The sequence below is a fragment of the Larus michahellis genome, chromosome 10, assembly GCF_964199755.1.
Source record: "Larus michahellis chromosome 10, bLarMic1.1, whole genome shotgun sequence".
NCBI classification, from domain to species: Eukaryota; Metazoa; Chordata; class Aves; order Charadriiformes; family Laridae; genus Larus; species Larus michahellis.
In genome coordinates, this window is record NC_133905.1 from 21,373,594 (window position 1) to 21,395,462 (window position 21,869).

At 43.7% G+C, this 21,869-nt stretch overlaps 1 protein-coding gene and 1 long non-coding RNA gene across 2 annotated transcripts in view; one reads left to right on the plus strand and one right to left on the minus strand.

Annotated features, from left to right (window-relative positions):
- Window positions 1-6,515, plus strand: part of SLC6A1 (solute carrier family 6 member 1) — a 61,605-nt gene extending 55,090 nt beyond the window's left edge. Inside the window, exons 14-15 of the mRNA XM_074602544.1 lie at window positions 1,916-2,083; window positions 4,069-6,515. Of these exons, the coding sequence (XP_074458645.1) occupies window positions 1,916-2,083; window positions 4,069-4,173 (273 nt within the window). The 3' untranslated portion in view covers window positions 4,174-6,515. The remainder of the gene's footprint in view (window positions 1-1,915; window positions 2,084-4,068) is intronic.
- LOC141749271 (uncharacterized) overlaps window positions 356-21,869 on the minus strand; it is a 91,809-nt gene continuing 70,295 nt past the window's right edge. The window contains exons 4-6 of the long non-coding RNA XR_012589305.1: window positions 8,636-8,691; window positions 7,979-8,177; window positions 356-2,368 (exon numbers count right to left, since the gene is read on the minus strand). This is a non-coding gene — a long non-coding RNA (uncharacterized LOC141749271). The remainder of the gene's footprint in view (window positions 2,369-7,978; window positions 8,178-8,635; window positions 8,692-21,869) is intronic.

Genomic DNA, 21,869 nt, shown 5'->3' on the forward strand with positions numbered 1-21,869 from the left:
GAAGGCAATAGGCAAAACCCAGTGTCATTAGAGGAAGCCCGTGCCCTAAGAAAAGCAGCCTGGTGCAATTTCAAGATGTGTATTAGTTCTCTGGAAATGGCAACTTGTCAAGAGTTTGATTAGCAAAGAGAGAAAACTGTAAGAAACAAGTTTTGACCATTTCTTGCATTCTTACATAAAATCTAGCAATCTCTCTAAATTTTCCATATACACAAAATGAACGGAATTCCTTCACAGGCACTATTCTGGAACAGACTAGGATTATAAACCGATGTACCTAGTTTATACTAGGTTGCTACTGGTTTTTGTGGCAAGCCTTGCAAGGATTTTGTGCACTGGAAACCACACTACAGTCTTTTTCTGCTTTTAAGCTTCATTTATTATTTGAAATAATAAGCAAAGTAATGTAAATTTACTATGCATAATGTAGGCAACCCAGCTGCAATGTAAAAAACTGTCATCAAGTAGACACTATGACACAACACTTCCCACTCACTGCTGTTCCTCTGATATTCCCATATAGGTAGCCCAAGGCCATAGAAAAGCAAACAAAGAGCACTAAAGAGCGCCACGGAAATGTGTTTATACTGAGGGTTCCTTGATTCATCTCTACCCAGATGACGAAGGGTTTCATGTTCCTGAAAACAAGTGTTCAGGAAGGCATAAAAAAATGCATTTTGTTTATTTCAGTGATATAGTAGGAAGACGACCGATACTGTATATACAAACTTACGAGATTCCTCCTGTCTCGTAAAGTCTTCAACAGAATTTGTCATCCAGTGCAAGTTCACAGGTGGTGATGACATGCTAATAAAATCTGGGAATATGTTCTGCACAAGGCCTGAACCTGGGATCAGAACGAGCCTCCTTCTTTGCTGGTTCGGTTTAGCAGGTTTCCCTGACACGGGCTGTTTTAGACATTTGAAACAGGACAGGACAGGACAGGAGTCTTCCTTGGGAACTTAAAGGAAAAACAGAGTATTTGCAGGTCATCTCTTTGAAAACAACACAAACGCAACCCCCAAGTGCTGCTGATCAATGGTACCGTATACACGTGTATGCAGGTGTTATTCCCCAGGACTCCCATCCTTCCCCATAGCCCCCTTCCCTCTGATTTTGTGCAGGTTATCTGAGGACTCTGCTAGTACCAGCGAATATCCCGTACCAGCATACCTGGATAATCTGAGATGCAGGTTATGTACGTCAAAATATAGTGTTAACTTGAAACAATAATTTTGGTAAGAAGCTTCTTGGGAAACTAAACTATCTCCTCATCTCTTGTTATTGTAAAATTCAAAGTGGCTTTTGAATTTCCTAAGTTTGGTTATACAGCCAAATCATTAGCCACTTACCGAACCGCAGGTTCCATTCTGACCGCCCTCATTTTCCGTGACGAGTTTGTTCAGAGGATCTGAACGATACCAAAGCCCCTGGGCCAAGCACTCTCAGGCGCTGGTATTAGAGAGGTTGGTGCAGAGCCAGGCTTTAAAGAACATTTCTTACTGTCCTAGAGCCTCTAGGAGCCTGTTGCTGCCCAGTACAGTAGAGCTGTACTGAGACTATTATTCCAATAAGAAATTTCGTGGACACAAACAAACAAACAAGCCGGTTCACAGTTTCAGAACTACAGTTCAGTTATTGACGCATTCCCACACTGGAGGTTAAGCTAGCAGGGAATCAGTCGGTGCAGTGGGCTGACATTTGCCTGTTTGCCCAACCTCCATCGGGAAGGCTGACCCGCAGGCCCCATCCACAGGCGAGCGCCCAGCGGCCACCACCAGCGACCAAAGGAACCCTTTTCTCCTTGCCTGGATGCCAAGGCAGGCTTCAGGTCCAAGTCAATCCAGAAAAAATTCCTGAATGCAGAACACTCTGGAAATCTCATCCAAATCTTCTTTTCCGCTGTATTTTGCAGGGAGTGTTTATCTTCAGTGCTGTCCAAATGACTCCTCTCACGATGGGAAGTTACGTTTTCCCAAAATGGGGCCAAGGGGTTGGCTGGTTCATGGCCTTGTCTTCTATGGTGCTGATACCAGGCTATATGGCATACATGTTTCTAACCCTGAAAGGCTCCTTAAAACAGGTAAGTCCCTGTTTTTCCTGACTGCATGATTCCATCTTGTGAGACCTGTTCACACTGATCAAAGACTGCCGGGCAGCTATTTTCTACTCTGCATTTCCTGTGGCCTCACTTGCTTAGGCCAGTTATTTTGGCATCGAGCTGAAAAACATCGAAACAAGTACCAAACAGACAAAGCAAAGGCAGTGTCTCTACCATCTGTTGTGAAACGTAATTCGGCACGTTAAATGTGGTCCTTATCTCTGGGCTTTGATGGTTCCAGATGTTTTGCATCCCAGCTCCTTGCACCTAGAAAACAAAGCAGCAGTTTACAAAATATGTAAATATGTCCTTACTAAGGCAAGACATGCTGTCATGTGTCAAGGCTTTAAGGAACTGGAACGAGACTAAACCCATGTAACTTTTGGTTTCCATGAGTCCGCTCACAGTGACTCTCTCTAGCATCTCCTCGCAATGCCATCTCAGATTTGAGCTCCTGTTCTGCATTTCCCCTGTTCTAAGTTACGATGGCTCCTTGTTCTGCTGCCACTGAGAGAAAGGAGATGTAAAATCACATTTAATGGTTACGCTGCACTTCCCTTTAGTCTTTACGTAAGGCATTTCTATGAACAGTTACTTCATGAACAACATTAGTGGCCTTTTTCTCATTGTACTGCGCTCTTAGCTCCTCCCTGATTCCTTATTCCATCTGTTAAAAGGAGATGACGCTTCCTATGTGAGAGCGGTGTTGTGTGGCTTAAATCCATTTTAAGATCTTCAGAGAAATGCTGCTAAAGGAGTGCAAAATGTTAATAAGGTTACTGACCGTACAGTGTTCAGTAACTACGTACAATTGCCATACTTGATGCGTTTTTTTTATCCAGCTGCATCCTCAGTTTTCCCTCTCCATCCAATAATCTCATTCTGTGTGCAACAGACACTTCTTCAGCACACGTATTGAAACGTATATCTCTGTCCTCTATGACTGTGGGAACGGAAGACTGTCAAAATGAATTTGTCAGAATTTCTGGAATATTCTAAAATCAGCTGACAGAGCCATCTTTGCGAAGGGACAGATGAGCTTAAGTAGAATTGACGAGTAATGCCTCATGAATTGCTCAGATCTTGATCCAAATATTTGTCTTCAGCAAATTTCAAAAGACTTAGTGATGCTTCAAAGAAGTCTACAAAAAAATTTCTGTGTTTCCCCCCCGCCCCCCGCTTGTTCTTAGCTGCTATGTTTTGAGTATCTTTCCCTTGGTCTTATGGAAACATTTGTGTGCAAAGGCAGAACTGTTGCTCTGAAATGCAGCTGCTTCTTGGGCAGAGTTGTATAAGACCTCAGTAAAAGTTCCTCCTCTCAGTCTTGCCGTGGTCTCATTTTTGAAAGCGTTGACAAATGCTCACTAGGTAACAGGAGGAGCTCGCACCACTCACAGGCTTTGAGGACCAAACCCGGGCTCTTTCTGGCTGTGAACGTGAGCTGGGCAGGTAAGCGTCAGCAATGGAGAGCACAGAAGGACTAGAAATAAAATATCTTAAATACAACTCTACTTTACCTCCTGTATCCTTGGAGGCAGTAACTCTCAGAAGCTGCAGCCAATGCTCTCTGGTCCCTTCTGCTCCCGGGGAGGGTCACCATCACCTCCGTCCCCACTGCAAACAGGCAGCCTCTGCTGGAGCTGGGGGCTCTGGGCAGAGCCGTCCTCTCCTGCCCCACGCCGCAGGCTCCCCTCATTTCTTCTCCCTAGACGTGATCAGTTAATGCCTGGTGGCATCTACCATTTTGCATGTGGTCTTTCAACGCCTACTGTCATGGTCGGAACACAGCTAAAACTGGGGTTAGGATACGGGACTTAGGGCCTTTTGGGGCCCTTAGGAGACAGACAGTATTTGTCATTGAGCTTCCAGTGCCCCAACGGAAGTGCTTAGGATTGCCTTTAAAACAAAAAAGTAACCTTAGAAACAGTATTTTGATTGCCTCAGATTGATTGTTGTTCTTTAAACAGCGCATCCAAGTAATGATTCAGCCAAGCGAAGACATCACTCACCCTGAAAACGGGCCAGACCAGGCCCAACAGAGCAACTCTGCGAACAAAGAAGCCTACATCTAAACTTCGGTGTTGTAAAAGTACCAATACCACTCCAGAAAAACAAAAAATATGGTTGAATATGACCACAAATTTATGTCTGAGAATATAATTACCTACCTCTAGTGGCAAAAAAAAAAAGAAAAAAAAAAAGAAAAAAAGAAAAAAGGTCATCTCCACTCTAAGGGAATCGCCATGGGTATGATCCAACCATCGCGCGAGCTCAGATGTTGACAGTGTTCTGTGTTCTCTGGCAATCCACAGACTGTTAATGTTTTTATCCTTTCACAATAATAGTTGCATATCTTGGAATTTGTAAATTGATGTGCCAAGACCTTTTTAATCTACCTTTTAGCACGACTATTTGAAGTTTTGTGCTGCTGATTTTTAGTAGTTTATCAATATTTCTTACCGCTGAATCCCAAGACTGTTATTTCTGACTTTGCAGGAGTAAAATTAAGTTTGGAATTGTTTTGTACAAAAAGAACGAAGTATTTTGTAAACAAGTGATTTCCAGTGAAAAAGTCTGCCCTTAAAATTTGCTCCAGTTGAGGCCATTTGGGGGGGGAAGAGACTTCCTTCAGTTACCAGCAGACACAGCCTTTATCAACATTCCTAGTGCAAATTAAATTACACGGCTGTCGGTGGCAATACGGCACAGAATGGCCGTAAGCGCTGTCTGCACTTTGCCTTTCAGGATAACTTTCCAACAAGACCGTAAATTTGTTTAAAAAAATATATACATCCTATTTCTTATAGAAAGAACATATCTTTGTGAATCAATACTACACGAATCGCAGCTGTTAGAGGCAAATACATGACTTCTAACTTTTTTAGCAAAATGAGAAGTGATATCCAAGAGCTCTTACAGATTCCCAGGAGTAAGAGAAATACAAAGTACTCGCAATTGAGGCTCAGGCTTTTGTTATGCTGTTATTATTCTACTATTCTTGCATTGCCACCAAAATAGAAACCAAATCAATGGCTTAAAGATTGAAGCTTATCCTTGTAATTCTAATTTAGGGTTTAATTCACAACTGTTCTTTTTAAGCCGTTAAAGGACTTCAACGGCTTCTAATAAGCAAATTATAAAATATGGATCATTAGCACTTTGAAAACAGTTTTGGTTTTATTTGCATATTATTTGTGGCGATGAAGGCATGAGGGAAAGCAATTTCAATAATATATAAAACTCTCCACTCTGGGCTCAGTCCGCACTTGCCGCGTAGCTGGAAAGGCCGTGCCGCTGACGGAAGCTTTTCCCTGCGTGGCAAATGCAGAGATTAGCCCTGGCCGGTATCTCTCCTTTGGCAGCTATTTGACAGACACGGAGGATTATGGAGAATGCAGTAGTGATGTTTGATTGTAAATGACTGTGACAGAACTGTGCAATGAAACATGCTTTTCAGCAAATTTTTGTGCAACGTACAATGTTAGATAGCACAATTTATGTAGAACTACTACGTGAAAAACATGTTAACTGTGAATGTTGGGTTTTTCGTTGTTTTTGTCTGAAGGTGACAAACATGTTCTTGCAATAAGGTATTATTCTCAGAATGTCAAGCACATTATTGTAGAAATAATATATATATAAAATACACATGTATTTCAAACTACATCATAAAATCTCAGAGTACGTTTGGTAGATTCTAAACCGTTTCATACATAGATCAATTGTAAAATATTACGAGATCTAAACTACATCCTAAACGGCTATAGCTGAAATACAGAAGTCCCGTAAGTCTTTGGGATTTAGAGGAAAACCGTACATCCTCCACAAACATGACACATGATACATACACATTCTAATTGTGGATTTCATTAGACTAAGGATAAAATTTCCAACTTTCTCTTTCTTGTTTAATGTAATCAAGTCCCATGTTGTTCTAAGAAAAATACAGTATTTAATGTTTGATTGTAAACACTTATGACAGATGTTTGACCGACCTGCTCTTTAGCAAAAAGCTGTACAAACGTATCATAGAGCACAAACTAGTGTTGTAGACCTACTGTGTGTAAACTGTGAATAGCTGTATCTTTTTTGTAGTACTTGCCCTGAAAAAAAGATTATTGTATGATCATATATGCTTTTTGCAATAAGGAAATATCTGAACACCAAGCAAATCTATCTCTATATAAAAATATATATGTAATATATACATATTCAAAAATATATACAGAGCCTGTTTAAAAGAGTACAGTATTATTTAGTAAATTGCAACCTGTTCTATGGACCAAATGTAAAATATTTATAAATTAAGATGCATTTTAAATGTCTATAAATGGTGTCATAATTAAAGCACGATTGTTATGTAAGTTTCCAAGAGTTTAGAGAAAAAAGAATAAAGGTTATATTATACATTAAATTCACAATTTTGCGGTCTTTCATTGGACAAAACCAACGTGTGTTATTTCCTGTGAAGCAAGTCGTAAATGTTTCATATATTTTTATACATATTTGAAATATATCCTTTAAATGCCAAACTGCTGTATCACACTTGTGATGTGTATCATTGATCCGTAATGCTATTTCTACAATTTAGTTCCCGTGTGCATACCGTATCCAGAAAGCTTAAGAGGTTAACAGCCCTACCCAGCACCCTGCCGCTTTACCACTCCTGGTAAGCCTGGATTTTAAACTACATGTTCCTCAGGTGATGCTGATGGTTTGGGGTGTGAACTGCAGCACCTGAAGTCACTGATTCCTAAGCCCTTACTGAGGAGGGAACCAGCCAGGCTGAAGCCAAGGGGCTGATGAAACAGTGGCCTTATACTAAACGGACAGGTGATACATATCTACCAAAAAAATCACTGTTCTCTCTATCAGCTGCCATTAAAGTGCGAGAGGATGTGGAGCAAGTCACAGAGCCGTCTGCCTTACGCCTGCATCTGTGCAATACTGCTGAGGAGCTGAATGCTGCTATGCTCGGCATTTAATTATCTAACTATAAAATTGGAGCAGGACATCATGCTGGGAAAGAGTCTAAGCAATTTAGAGAGCGTGATTAGAATTGAAAACGCTCCTGATAGAAGCGTCTAAAATCATAGACCTCAAATTCAAAATGCTGACCTTAGAAAGGAGCACTCAAATGTACACGTCAAGGCGACGGCAGATCCGTCTCCTGCCTTTAAAAAAGGCTGGGGAGGAAGGATGGGAGCACGTAGGGGAGATGACAGATTGTTCTGGAAATGGCAAGGAAGGAGCAGGTTTGATGCTTTTCAGATACAGGGCAAAATTTCAACCATCTTTAGTTCCTGGGCTTTCTGTACTGTATTGCTGGCTTACTGCTTTTGCAATATATTGTAAGAAAAGGAGGCGAGTTGCGCGAGACACACAGGGGTTAGTGCTGGGTGGCTGGGCAGTGCAAGGGGCAAAGGGAGGCTGAGGAAAAGGAACCCAGTTGAAGGATATTGCGTTAGTGCTGTGATATTTCCATGTTCTCCTGGAGGAATTTTCTCTTGCCCTGCTGCAGAAATCCCGACAGCAATTCAACAAGAAAAATGCAAATAAGGTCACTTCTTCCCTGCAGGACTGCAGGATGCCCTGAGAGAAAGCCATGTCCTTGCTCGTCAGGAGTATGAGTTCAGCTACATGTGCTTTTATTCTAAAATAGCACTGTGTTGCTTTTGGGGTTTGTTGTTGTTGTTGTTGTTTGTTTTAAGCCTGCTTATTGCTGTTTCGTTCTGCTCAGACCACAACAGCATTATGACAATTAACTATGAATGTTACTCAGCTCCCCCCGGGAGAGGCTGGTTCTCAGGGGCCGGGTTATGCCCAAAGGCATGGCTACAGGTTGAGGTGCAGACCGTGGACTCACGCTTACCGTACCTGGAAGTAAGCTCGGGGTAGCGCCTCCCGCCTGCCAGCACCCGGCAGAGCTGCACCCACGTCTGGCACCGGCCGTGGGACCCGGCTGGGAGCAGCACAAGGGCATTGAGCTGAACCATTCCGACACTCCTGGCTCAGTCCCGTTCCCTTCAGGAACGATTCCCAGTGAAGAGGAGACTGAAGTCCATTGTACTGCTACCTGCACACAGAGACAGACGGACACGATGAGGAAAGCAACAACATAAAAGCCTATTTCCCAGGAATCCGAACCAATCGCCTCAAAACTGAGCGTGAGCGGAGGCAGTTGCCAACCAGCTGTAGCTGCTGCTCCTCCCTTAGTGTGCGTGAGCCTGCCAGGCTACCGCAGTCACCAGAGAGAGAGTGAGTGTGTGTGTAAGGGCTCGTGGTGATTCCTGCACCACCTCCTGGTCATTGCCCATCTCTCCACCACGTCTTCCTCTCCGCTCCTGGTAGCCACAGTGGCTCTCAGAGGGGCAGGTGTAATTTACTCCTCCTGCAGGCAGACGAAGCTGGCCAGAAAGTGATGACAAAGAAAAAGCAGAGCAGTCTATCTTCACGCCAAGTGGTGCTTACTGAATACAAAGATGTTTAAAATAAAACAGAAAAGAAGTGGGTGACAGGCAGGAGTTTACTCACATCAATTTTTCCTGGTTTTTCTCCAGTCTAAATATGCCTCACTTCCCCTCTCCTTCCTAGGAAGTAGAAAAGAAAAAGAAAAAAAAAGATCAGAGGCCAAAGGGGAATTAACCAGGGTAAAGTGAAACACACGGTTAGTGTCTCACACACACCCACCCCCCCCAACACCCACCTCCCCCTTTACATTCATTCATTCAAGAATTGCCCCTCCTTTAAAATTTATGAATTGGTGGGGGCAACTTACACAATTTTGCAACTTAACATCTGATTATTTTCTCCCCCCAGGTTTGTAAACAGTCTCACGTTAAAATCAGTGGCAAATTATTCAGTGATTATTTCTGAATATCAAGGGGGCTGAAGTAATCTGGTGAGTTAGTTGTGAGTCATAAGTACACGATGGTGCTAAACGTGTCCAACGCTGCCTAAGAGCAGGCCGGGATGGCTCAGGCATTGTCACGAGGCCAACAATTAATGTGTTTTGCCAGCACTGGTGCTTTAGTCGTATTGGAATAGCTGCCTTACATATCTTTGGCGATAAGTAGCTGAGAGGTTTTTATAAACATGTTAAAGTAACAGGGAGTTTAAGAAAGCCAAAACGTACAAGTTGTTAAGTTTTTGTCTGGCGTCTCCCCCCACTTCACCAAACTGGACACCCACTTAGTGCTGGGAGGGGAATAAAATTGAATGGAACAAGTCGCTGACTCAATGCAATTTCTGCTCATTATAATTATTCTAAAGCAACCTGGGAACATCTAAACAAGTTTAACATAAAAAAGCCTAGGAGGCTAGTGTTAGTCTAAAAGATGGCTTCCCAGACATGACTGGCACTATCATCTACTAACAGTACCGTACGCAAACACACAGCCGCTTTCACATCCCAAGCCTCCCGGCGGATGACTAGCTATCCCCACAGCTAATCGATTAAAATTACCTACAGCCAGCCCTTTCACCCCCTGCTCAGGTGGCAGGAGCAGTAACGCCGGTTCAAAGCAGCAGCTTCTCACCAGCAGCCGTCCCCACCAGCGCCGGGGCTGCTCGGCATCGGCCTGCTCGGCATCGGCCACCGCGGCAGAGCGGCTTCTGCCCCGGGCTCTGCCGGTCATTCCTGAGACCCAGCTGCGATTCCTGCCGCCCCTCTGGGCACCACCCCATGGCTCCCCTCTGGAGCCCCGCGAGCACAACCTCTGTCCCGACACACTCAGCTTCTGAAGCAGGAAGCCAATAAATATTTGCTCCTGTATATAAAGCCATTTGGTGTTGCAGGAATGGAAACAGCTACCCTGGAATGACTGAGGAGCGTTTTGATGAAGATCTTCTATGAGTAAAGCAATAAATCTCTCTCTGAATATAAGCCAGAGCGTCAGGTTGTGTTAGGGAATTATTTCTAGGTCATTTCAGTTCACTGCGCTGCGCTGCAACTATTTCGCTGAATGGATGACCAAAATAATTAGTCAAAACAGTGGAGAGAAACTCCAACTCACACTGTAGGCAACTAACTTTGCCCTAAAAGTGACAGAGCTCAGCATTTTTTAACCTGCTCTTTTCCAGCTGTCACAGAGCAGCAGCACATGCCCTTTCCTGCTGCTCTGTCCCCAGACGCGCTCCTGGTCCAGGGGGATAAGGGTGACCTTTCCCAGCCTGCTTGCTCCTGCTGCCAGCAAGCTGTAGCGTGACAGAACGTGCCTGTCAGGATCTGCTTCAAAATTACAAAATTAGACTTGGGTTTTGGTTAAAAAAAAAAAAACCCACCCTACCTCAATCCTCCAACTCTTCTCAGAGTAAACAAACACCTCCTTCCATTCCACTCGCCACTGAAGACATGGAGCTTCCAACAACTGACCCCAGTGAGCGATCCGGGCCAATGGCCCGTCTGACATAAGAAAGTGCAAGCTGGGAACAAGCCAGAAAAGAAAGATCTGTTCTTGCACAGCTGAAATCTTCCCCGTTACAGCTTTCCCGTGGGCAAGGCCTGCAGGGAGATCTCTGGAGAGCCACAGCTGAATTCCTGCGCTTCAGGGAACCGCTCCATCACCTACGTTGAACTGCTTCATTTCCATTATTAACTTACAGAACAAGCGCCGAGGCATGGCTTTAGCAGTAAATATGACATTGCACAGTGTGCACACTAAGGTAAAATGGCCAGTAATTAAGACATGCCAATGACACGCACTAGATCGTATTTCGTCCAGTGTCTCAGGCCACCCCAGCCCGCGCCTGCCCCGTGGCTCCAGAACAGCAACAAACTCAGCAGCGTCTGCAGCAAACATAAATACGCCGACAGCCGAACCCAGCCCGAAACACTGCCATACCCTTCTCCAGCTCCCCGCGGTGCCGACTTGACGCTTGCGCTGATCAAATGGGCTCTGTTCGGCCCTGCACGGTTTTTCATTTCAAGAATGATGGATTAGAAAAGCTAGTTCAAGGTTTCCAGCTCTGATCAAACAAACCAGTGAGTGAACGAGGTACCGGTAACCTCAAACAATACGTGAAATGCCAGAAAACAGTCCTTTACAAACGAGAAAATAAAGGGGGGAAGGCCTCAGTCAGCTAACAAAGGAGTTAACAAAGATTTATTACAAATCTGCAGTATCTATATTAACCTGTTATACTAGCTTTTTTTTCCTTACTTTACTTTTTTTGGACTGGCAAAGGCAAAGAAAACCAGAGTGCACCGTGACAGGGATTTTGGCCCAAAAGCACTATTTTATGGGACTATTGCTTGGGGGTTTGAGGGGGAAAAAACCCCATAGATTTCAATGTCTACAATTAAATAATAAAACGCAAGCTTATAAGCAAACGGTATAATAAAACAAGTCTAGAGAACATTAAGGTACCGATCTACCGGCTTTTCCTGTTGGAGGATGGTAATTGTGCTCAGTTCCACCATTCCAAGGTATTCAGCTGGCACTGTGACACACTCTGTGTATGTTGCCTTTAAGCTTCTCGCTTTCACAAAAAGCTTCCACAAATATGCTCAGAAAAGTTTTTTTCTTAGGTCTTTACAGACGATGTATTACTCAACATTCAATATTTTCTGGTATGTTTTCAGCTCATCCTTTTCCTTTGTAAGTCACAGACTTCTCCGGGGGTTTCTGGCCTGCTTATTTTGTATTTCCACATTCTGCTTTGATTATCTTATGAAACTAAATTCTCCAAGATTATGAAACTAGGACTAGTGGATGGGGGTTATTTTTATTTACTGCTGGCTTTTCAGGAAACATTCAGTTTAAATTCTTCCGAGATAAGTCATTGCTATAGGAATGGCCTCATTAGGCGCCTACATTAACACAAAAACGCAAACGGAAAGCACGCTATCGCTCGCACCATCATATTGCCGTCAAAGCACTGTCCCTTTGCGAAGACCCTTTTTGCACCAAGAGCACATATTCACGTGGCCTGCCCCATCCGGCTTTTTACTGCCTCTTTTTTAGCATGGTGCTAGCGTAACTTCTGTGAAAGCCACTTTTCCCTTGGCAAAGCCGCTTCCCTGGCGGTTGCCAGCGGAGGGGCTGGGGAGGGGTGCCGGGGTGCTCCCGGCTGCAAGGAGCCGTCCTGGGCCACGTGTGCCGGCAGCCGGCGGCTCCCGGGGCCCGGCGTCAGCGCAGGGGGCGAGAGGAGGAGGGAGCAGAGCACGGCCCACGCTACATTAACCAGGAAAGTTTGGAAATGTAAAACTCAATGGGCTGTCAGAACAATGTTCCTCCAATGCTCTGCGCAGACCAGCATTTTGTCAGCGTAAGTACAAATGCCAAAACTGGCTAAGGCTTCAAACGAGCCATGTACATTTTTTTAGTGACTGATGTAAGTAAGGGGAGACAAAAGAGGAGGAAAATTCATTTTCCTTAAAATCCCTAATAAATACCTGTGCTGGAAAGCTGGGTGGCCCGCAGCTCGTATCTGAGGGTCAGCTTGTCTCTTCAGCGAAGGGAGACGAGTCTCGGCTGAGATCTGCCGGACAACCTCCGCCGCTCACCCTGACCTCGCTCGGGCCTTTTTTGGCAGATGCTGCCCTCACGGGCCCTGGCAACATCCTCATGAATTTTGAAGGAAAAAGAAAAAAAAAAAAAGTAACTTGTGTGATTGCATTAGTTGTACCTATTTTAACTTGGCCATCATTTCTTGTTACTAAGGCAGTTGTCTATATCTGCCCAATGCAGTTTATCATCATTTCTCACTGTTACTGGAGTGGCCCCGAGGGTCTCTGCTAGGCTAAAATCTCATTATTTCGAACGTTGTTCAAACACAAAGCCAAGAGCAGTACTTTGTGTATTACCTTAGCTTTGAAGATAGAGAAAAAGGTTAATTCACCGATCTCTATTTAACTGTTTATTGTTGCTATGAATAACAAATCCAAGCCCAAGGTACAGCGGTGACCAGCGGATTCCCATGGCAGTGTGACATCCTGCCTGCGGGAGGAGACGTTAAAGGTGACATTTCAATTTCGCGAGCCTGGGCTGCAAGTTGTTCCTCAGAAGTTTCCAGTAATTCCTCCCATGCCTCTATGAGGTGTGTTAACCTACAGCTCCTGAAACCAGTGCTGGAAACCCCCCCGTTACGCTGGTGTAACTCGGTGGAACTGGCCCAAAGGTGTAACGCAAACCAGACAAGAATCCGCCGCTCCATCCCCAGCTCTTCCACAGCGCGGTGGAGAATTCCACAATCCACCCATAACAGCCAAGACGGCCACCTCAGACTGGGTGCAGCCGCCCTTTCCCAGCCGGGGACATGCTGGTGGACTGCCCAACGTAATGCAAACGGCGCCGTTTGTTAATAAATCTCATCTAAACTTTTTAAAGCATCCTGTCTCATTTTGAGTAAGGCACGTAAGGGAGCACTCGGAGGAGCAGCTCAGCTGGCAAATAAGAGGGACCGAAGAACTCCAATTGTGTGACACGCAGCTGCAGACAGGATCCTGGGTAGTAACTCATCCCCCAGCCCAGTTATTTGACAAAAACTCGTCTCTCTGCAAGCTCAGATGCTGGCTTGCTTTCCATTTCAGGCCCGTCAGAGAGCACAGGCAGTTACTGAGCAAGAGGAATGAACCACCTTCCCCAAGAAAACTCATCTTAAAACCAAACCCCCCACTTAAAATAAACATTCAGTGTAGGCCAGTAATTAAACCCACTATCCGCTATCACCTGCTTCTTTACATTTGACTCCAGTGCAACGTTCCCCTAACTGCAGACACCACCCACCGACTACACGTCCTGGAAGGCTGCATCCTAACCGACAGGGAAAAGAATATCCTTAACATGGGAGTTGCTCGGCATCTATTAAAAATGGGCCCTGCCAGGTCCAGCTTCCAGCTTTGTTCTTCAGAGGAATCTTCCCCATATTTTTTCTTCTCCTTTCAAACAGTCCCTTCTGGACAATCTTGCAATTCGCAGACAGGAAATCATCATCACACCCACCCCACCACCCCAATAAATCTTGTAAATCCACAGGATTTATGCCAACTGTAAGCAGTAAATACTCGGTATTGCCGCACGCCTCCCACATTCAGGGTAACACATCCTTCCTAGGGACATCTCTGAAGTACACCTGGGACGACTCAACTCGAGTTAGCTCCTTTTTCCTTCCCACCATCGCTCTGAAAGGAGCATCAGCTTTTTCTGCAGAAGCAGCTATTTACCCACTAAGGCTGCCCAGCAAACTTTATTAAAAAGCTCTCAACATCTGGCCCCTAAATTCAGCAATTAACAGTGAGTCTACAGCCTGATTATTTTACACACAATCTGCAAAAAAAATTGGAACAGCAATAGGAATTCCGCTAGAGGAAACAGCAGGTGTAGCATGTCTGCTTGAATAATGTTAGTCTCCTCCTGGAAAGATGATTTATAGGTGGTCTTATTGATTAGATAATAGCTAAAACACTTCTCTCAACACCAAAGCCTACTGTAACCACTCTATCCATTCCCCCTGGAGCTCTGGTAGCACCAGAAGATATCTTCATTTTTGAGACAGATAATGCTTTGTTTATGGGGAAGCTGTGAAAGAGAAGCAAAGAAAGAATCCATGCCTGAATTTGTCAAGAAAGCTATGAGAAATAAATTAGGAGCATGCTGTCCTCCCATCAAACAAACAGCTAAACCTCATTAATATTAACACATGCTACAAATATTACTATGACTTCTAGCGTGTTTTACGCTGTTGTCATCTGTCACATGCCAGGTATACCTGATTAGGCCATGATTTTAACATACGAAATTAACTTTGCTGCTGAACATTAAGCACGATTGCCTTGCGACACAAGCGAGATTATGTTCAAAGAAACATTATGCGGTCATTTAAAGAGTTAACAGGCTAAAGAAAGCCTTTCTAGAGTTAAAAGACACCAACTTGGGCTCCCTAGTTAGAGGCCGAGATTTTTAAATTTTTTTTTAGCAGAATTCTTCTCAATAGTAAGAGTATGTTAGAAATAATTCACTCAGATTACATATGATATTTTTCAAAAGCAAAGTTGATATGAAGTATGTGAAAATAGGAGGAAAATAAGAAATTCCGCCTGGACGTTTTGTATGCCCCGCGGCAGCAGCTGGGAGCCCCCGTCATTAACCAGCGCATCGCCGGGCCACGCTCCGTACACGCCCGAGGCAGACGGGCAGCTTAAACTCTTATCTGTCCGTGGCCCACAGGCTGATGAGACAACCCCCGAAACTGCCTTACACCAAAACCATCATAACTGAAATGTAGAAGGCACCTGAGGATTGTTTTTCTTGTGTGCGAGAACCTCACGGCAGTAAGCTGCCCCCCAGCAGACACCCTGGCGCTGCCAATTTGCAATGCAGGCAATGGGAACCGAAGTGGATGTAGCCACAAGCGACGCCAGCCTGCACCAGCAGTGGCCCGCTTGATACGATTCTGTTTCAAGACAAAGCTGCTTCAGGGCCAAGAGACAGCCCAGAACCAACCCACACAAAGCCAAAGCTCGGCTCTGTCAAGAACAGTAAATGCTTGTCTGCAGAACGCGAGAGGTGTTTTCCTGTTAATGCCCCGGCTCCGGCACCATCCCCTGGAGGGAGACGAGCACGAGCGAACAGCACATTCACTGGCTGGGTCTTCTCTGGAAAGCTGCTCTTCGCTTCTGTAGCATGATGAGGTGTAGTTTGGGAATTAGAGCTCCTCCACTGCTTTTCTCTGTCTGTCAGCGCCAGATTTGCCATTACAGCTATTACTACTTTTTCTTTTTTTCTTTTTTTTTTTTTTTTTTTAATAGAAGTGCTTGGCCATGCTTTTAATCAGCAAGTGTGGGGAACAAAATTCAGCTGATATAAACTTCCATCTGAAGCTAACAGTAAAGCCACATGAAACACGGGACTTTGATTTATATTAGCTAAGACACATATGTACCAGAAATTCTTGAAAGAACAGGCAGGGAAGAAAGGCTGACATCACACAACGTACCTCCAAACATCAGTTATACCTCCTAACGTTTGTGAACCTCTGGAGAGGTATAGGATTCAAATGTAAAATCCCTATGAGAGAAAATGGCTCAACTCAGAAAGGTTATTAAGTCACAATAAAACACATATTTTTCATTTTGCTGGCTGAGGCTTCCACTTCTGCCTCTATCTCAGTATCTCTCTGTATCACCACGACTGGTCATAACTGGACGAACTATTTCAGAAGGACACAGAACCCTCGCAAAGACTGAAGCAAAGCACTTACCAGCCTTTAAAAAGAATGTGGGACTGATGAAAGGACATATTCTTTTAAAAAGCAACTACCTACAGATAAAGTTTGGAACAGGTATGCAAGGAATTTTTATATGGAAATCCTCTCTGTGCAGTTCAGAACCTGAAAAGGTTGAAAATTTTAAGGTAAAGGTTTCTTATTTATCTGCAACTTAGAGACACTTCAGGTAAATAATTTGGTCCTGAAAACAGTAAAGCTGGAAAACACGAAACTTCTCACAAGGATTCACTCAGCCTGCCAAACAGTGGCTCTGATATTTCTGATCTGCAGAACTATCACCTCCCGCAGGATGTTAACAGCACATTAAAAGTCAAAGAAAAAAGAAACTGTACTAAAAGCCCAGCCGCCCTTTCCAGAAAAAGCGTACCCAATGTTAACACAATGGGTTTCATTTATAGCTAAAAGTAATTAAGCTAAAGTTTGAATGCTTGTTTCCTTTGTATCTTCCTTTTTGCCTCAGTGCTTTCAGTAAGTGCTTACAAGCCCAACAGGGTGGGATAGTTTTGGGTGCCATGGATAACAAACGCAACGGTCAGAGGTCACAAGCAGATAAATTAATTCTGCTGGACAGGTATTGCCTAGTGTGCTGCCATCAGGAGATGGGCGTTGCCAGCAATATCTGTAAATCAACTGCGGTGATTTTTGACCTGTAGGCACCTACTGAACTTATGATAATGTAATGTCCATCTGAATGAGCTCACGAGTCTTATAGGCTAATAATCTTGCAGAAGCATTTACTATTTGTGTAGCTAACGATACGGACCTGCAGCACACGTTCCTATTTCCTAAGGACTAACATTCTTCTCAAGAACTGAACACACCAGGGACTTTTTCTGTAATTTAAACTATGTGGCCTTCCATATGCAGCGCAAGAGGGGAAAACTGGCCTTTTTTTCATGTTCTTAGCCATATTTATCTCTTAGTTCTAAAACTGGGAGTCACTAAAACAGATAAAAATTTGATGATCCAGATCAACTTCCAAGTAAACCCTGTCACTGCTTCCTCACTATCCTGAACTGAAGAGCAGTGTTTAACTGCACTGCTACTGCACATGCCTTAAAATTCTTACAATGGGATACAGACAAAGTAACTGCGTGTGTTTCTGGCTCTTGCACCAAATGGTCTGGTCCAACCCGCTTGACTTCTTTCTTTGCCTGCACACCAAAGCTCTGGCAAGCAGGCTGAAATCCTGTGCCCCATCATAGCTGTCAGTTGCCTTCGTTGCCACAGAGGGATGTGAAGTAGCAATGCCAAAGACATGGGGAGAAGCGCTGCTGCATTTCTGTGACGAGGCTCTCAAGACCTTTCCTACTATTAGTACAAGAGTTTTGGTCTGGCCTTTACAAGAGAACAAAGAAGTGATCCCCGTCCCTTCTCCCAAGGCTGAGCACATCCCCATGGCAGCTTGATGTGAATTGTACTTATTCAAGAGCTAAGAATGGCAGCATTTATTATTAAAAATGAAAGCCGGTTTGATGCAGAAGAATGGGTATTAGATCACTTTGTACTTCTTACTAATTATTACATCGTGAATGGATGATTTTATTTTTAAAGAAGCCAAAACTACAAAGATTTTCTTATGCAAATATTTCCTCTCTGAGAGTTTAGAAATTAATTAGAATGAAAATATTGTGAATAACTTATTGCGGACGACATACATTTTTTTAGATGTATTCATGGTTAAAAAAAACCATATTCTCTTCCCTGTTGGAGGACTAGAGTAAACCATGCTTTTGATCCACATGAACTCACTGCAAAGTTAACACTGGCTTCAGGTACACAGTGTCTGATGGCAGAGCCCACCGGTGTGACATGGCCCGTCACAGAGCTTTGCTCCCCGTTTCCCTTCTTTGAGAGGTGTGCATGTGGGGAGAAAAGATTGTGCTCCGAGGCAACTGCAGGTGCTAATGTTAAGCCACTTTTCCTTCAATAAAATCAAACTCTCAGGGTCTGCAGTGAGCTGGACAACATGAATTGTGTATGTTTTCTCTCCATTACACTGTGGATGTGTGTTGTGGACAAAAATGGCCCAGTAGTCTTCAGCTGTGATGGAGCAGTGGGATTTTCCTCTCCACTTAGAAATGAGAAGCTTTATGAACTTAATTAAAAAGTGTATTCTCAATTTCAAGCGCTATCCAATACAGCAGTGTGTCCCCCTGGGGATACAAAATATCTTAGTGGTGTTCGAAGAGAAGAGGTGAAAGGAAAAATGCCGTCACAGAGCGGAGAGAGAGGCAGGGCTTAGTTTAGAAGTTTGTGGCAACTTTTCTCTTGATGAAGCTGAAACCTGAAAATTTTCACTTGTGCTAAACAGAGCTTCTGAGGGTAGAGCAAGGAGCGGCAATTCAAATGGGCCTTCATCCAAAAATTACCTCATTCGGGGTAAGTTTTTTCTCTGCTAAATGAAAAAGCTCCATTGTGTGGGCAAGTGATGGCAGTTAAATGCAAACACAGGGGAGCATCACCTCTTAAAAAGCCACTTGAAAAACAAGAAAACAATAGAGTAGGAGGAAAATCTGTTCAAGGATTCTCCAGTCTAGCAATAACACTGAGGAAATATTACTCATTCATATAAACAGTCTTGTACCTGGAGACCAAACGCAAGCAATACTGTGTTATGGGCTTCCTTAGGTTGAATTGTGTCTAAGTAAAGCAGATTGCTCGGATTTTTTTTTTCCCTTGACCCACCTTTCCTCTAAATTTCAAAAGAAAGTTTTGTTTTCCTTTTGGTCTCAGTTCACACCAAAAGCAGTGTTGATTGACTGCATCCTTGATGTCCCTTCCTGCTCTGGGCATACGACAGGACAGCACTTGCTCAAATATACAGGCATTAGCCAAGAGTTTGCCTGAGATCTCTGAGCCGGTTCCTTGTTGGAATCAACACATGCATGTTCCGATTTTGCTCATGAATGGTGCGACCACACATACAACAGCCTCCAGCCTGGTGGCAGAGTTGTGGTTGAACTGAGTCCTAAAAGGGCACAGCTGGAGAGGATTCATCGGGTCAAGACTCTCCTGCTATTTGAAAAAACAGCACCTGGTGCTGCCAAGTACCAGTACGTACCGCCTGCCGCCTCGGGGCAAGGAGTGCAGCTCTTCCGTCCAGGCATCTTTAGGAGTTCTCAGAAAAACTATACTGTTTGATTCATCTTCTTCGAGTGTGAATAACCCTAAAACAAATGTACAAATGGCAATGCACATCTGAGGAACATAAGGAACGTGTACCTGCAAACTGCGTAAATATAAAAAGCCTCTTCTAGACCTGATTTAAAAGGAAGCTGTGAACATACACTGGCAGTTTTGCCCATGTAAATTGTCATCATCTCCACCAGCAGGAAGAAGGCTTATGAACCAGGATTTTTCGGGTAGTTAGCCATGCTAGTAACAGGCCATAAGTTTTGTACGGGGTTTGCAAGGCCTCAGAGCCACAGTCTGGCAGAGCTATTCTATCTGAACTTCTCTTGACCTGCCCGCAGCTTTGTTTTACTTGGTTTATCTGTGACAGCAATTTCTCTAAATAACCAGTTATTTATGGATAATCTGTTTTATTTTTATCTTTGCATGCTATAACCATAGCTTTCCAGAGTCAGCAGTAACAAGGAGTAATTCTATGTAAAACGGGATTTTTAATGACTGCAACGCAATGATGTAATGTAGGGAAATATAGGCCTTGTGCAATAGCAGGGGCCTTGAGATCCGGAGACAGAGGATGAGGCATGCAGGAATACAGACATGGGATGGTAAGATGTGAGGCACGAGAGACCCCCTAGGCTATAAACCAGTCAATGGTAAGTTAAAGCAATGCAGACTCGGAGATGGACAAAACTGGTTTTAAGGGAGACAGAGAACAAAGAAATACTATTTAAAATATGTGAAAGGCACCATATATAGTAAATTCAGATGTAGTGTGGAGCTGGAGATCCGTGAAGAAAGAAGGAAAGAAATAATTGTAAAATCATGTCAGCAAACATAAAAAATGACCACAAATGAATCCTAGAATGAAGAAGAAGAAATCGTCAAGATCAACCCCATCTAGACTTCTAATGAATCATGAATTAGATCATTAAGATTTCAGTTATACTAAGAGTACATTCCTGGCTTTATATACAAGGTATGTTTCCTATTTGATAATAAATGAGATTTACAGTGCAACAGTTCCACCAACTCCCTCCCACCACTGTAAAACTGCAGACCAAGGCCAGTACCTCACAGGCACCAGCCTCCCCGCGGATCACGTTATGCTTTGTGACTCCTTTCTCAGTTCACACGCTAACACACGGTCACCACAACATGTCACCATCTGAAGGACACGGATGAAACGTCCCTTTCCTCAAACTGCTCTGAGCAGACAAAGGACCAAGATATTCCTTTCTATGCTCACCCTTCCTAACGAAAACTGAAGAGTGCCTGGATTTTATTATTTCAAAATGTGTTACGGGTCCCTATAGGATTTACGTTCAGAAGGATTTTGGGGGGTTGTGGAGTGGGAATTTAAGGAAAGTATAGATCTTCTCACATCACAGTCCTCTCCAGATGCTGAGTGAATCCATTTCCCACATAGCACGTTAATCTAGCCCCCACAACATCATAATTTACTTCATTAATCTGTTTCAGAGTCATCTTGTTTTGCCTACCAATCAAGCTAATAACCATGTCATATGAGCTTTGCAGCTGGGACAAATTTGAGGTCTTGGGAACCAGCTGGAGTCGAAAACCAAACACTACAAAAGGTTCCTTAGAGTATATGCCTCCATCAATTCTGTCCTGGAGTTTAAAAAATGTCCAAAGGGTGAAGAATTTCCGTTTCCTCATAATTTCTCCCAGCTTGCTCCAGATGGTTACTATAGGCAGTTGCATTCATCCCATGCTCTTGAGGGGAACAGAGAATTGTACTTCAACCATCAGATATTTTCTGGAATCCCACTCAGTCATGTAATATTTCCCCTCAGTCCTTTCTGCCTTGGATGAAAGAGAAGAGGCAGGAGTTAAGACACCTGCTGAGTAAGGGATTCTAATCAGTTCCAGCAGTACATCTGCACTTCACAATCAGAGATGTGAAGGTATCTTCCACAATAACATTTTGCTGCAATCTCAGACGCACAAGATGAAAGTCATAATGCGTTTAGAGAGCAGAGTGGGAGTGCTGTTGTAGACAACACTAAGCATTTTTTTCTACGCGTCTGTTCAACAGCATTTTTGTAGTAGCAACTGATTCACGAAAGCCAGTGATATTGCTTTACAGATTTCTACAATGGACGCTTGCCCAGTGTTCAAACGAGATGCTGTAGTAGCTCTAATACATCAATGAGCAGACAACTCATTGATTATCTTGGCTCTATCTTCTTCTCTGTTGAAAGCTGTCACATGTTTTTCATCTAAATTGGGTAGTATTTTTTTCCTAGTGGAGCTGCAGTTATTCAGACAGACAACAGTGCTTTGCTGTGTTGCGTTGCATTTCGCATTTAAAAAGACGAGCATTGTGCAATACAAATATGAATCATAGAAACAATTTTCCGAGAAAGGTCAAAACTACTGAGGT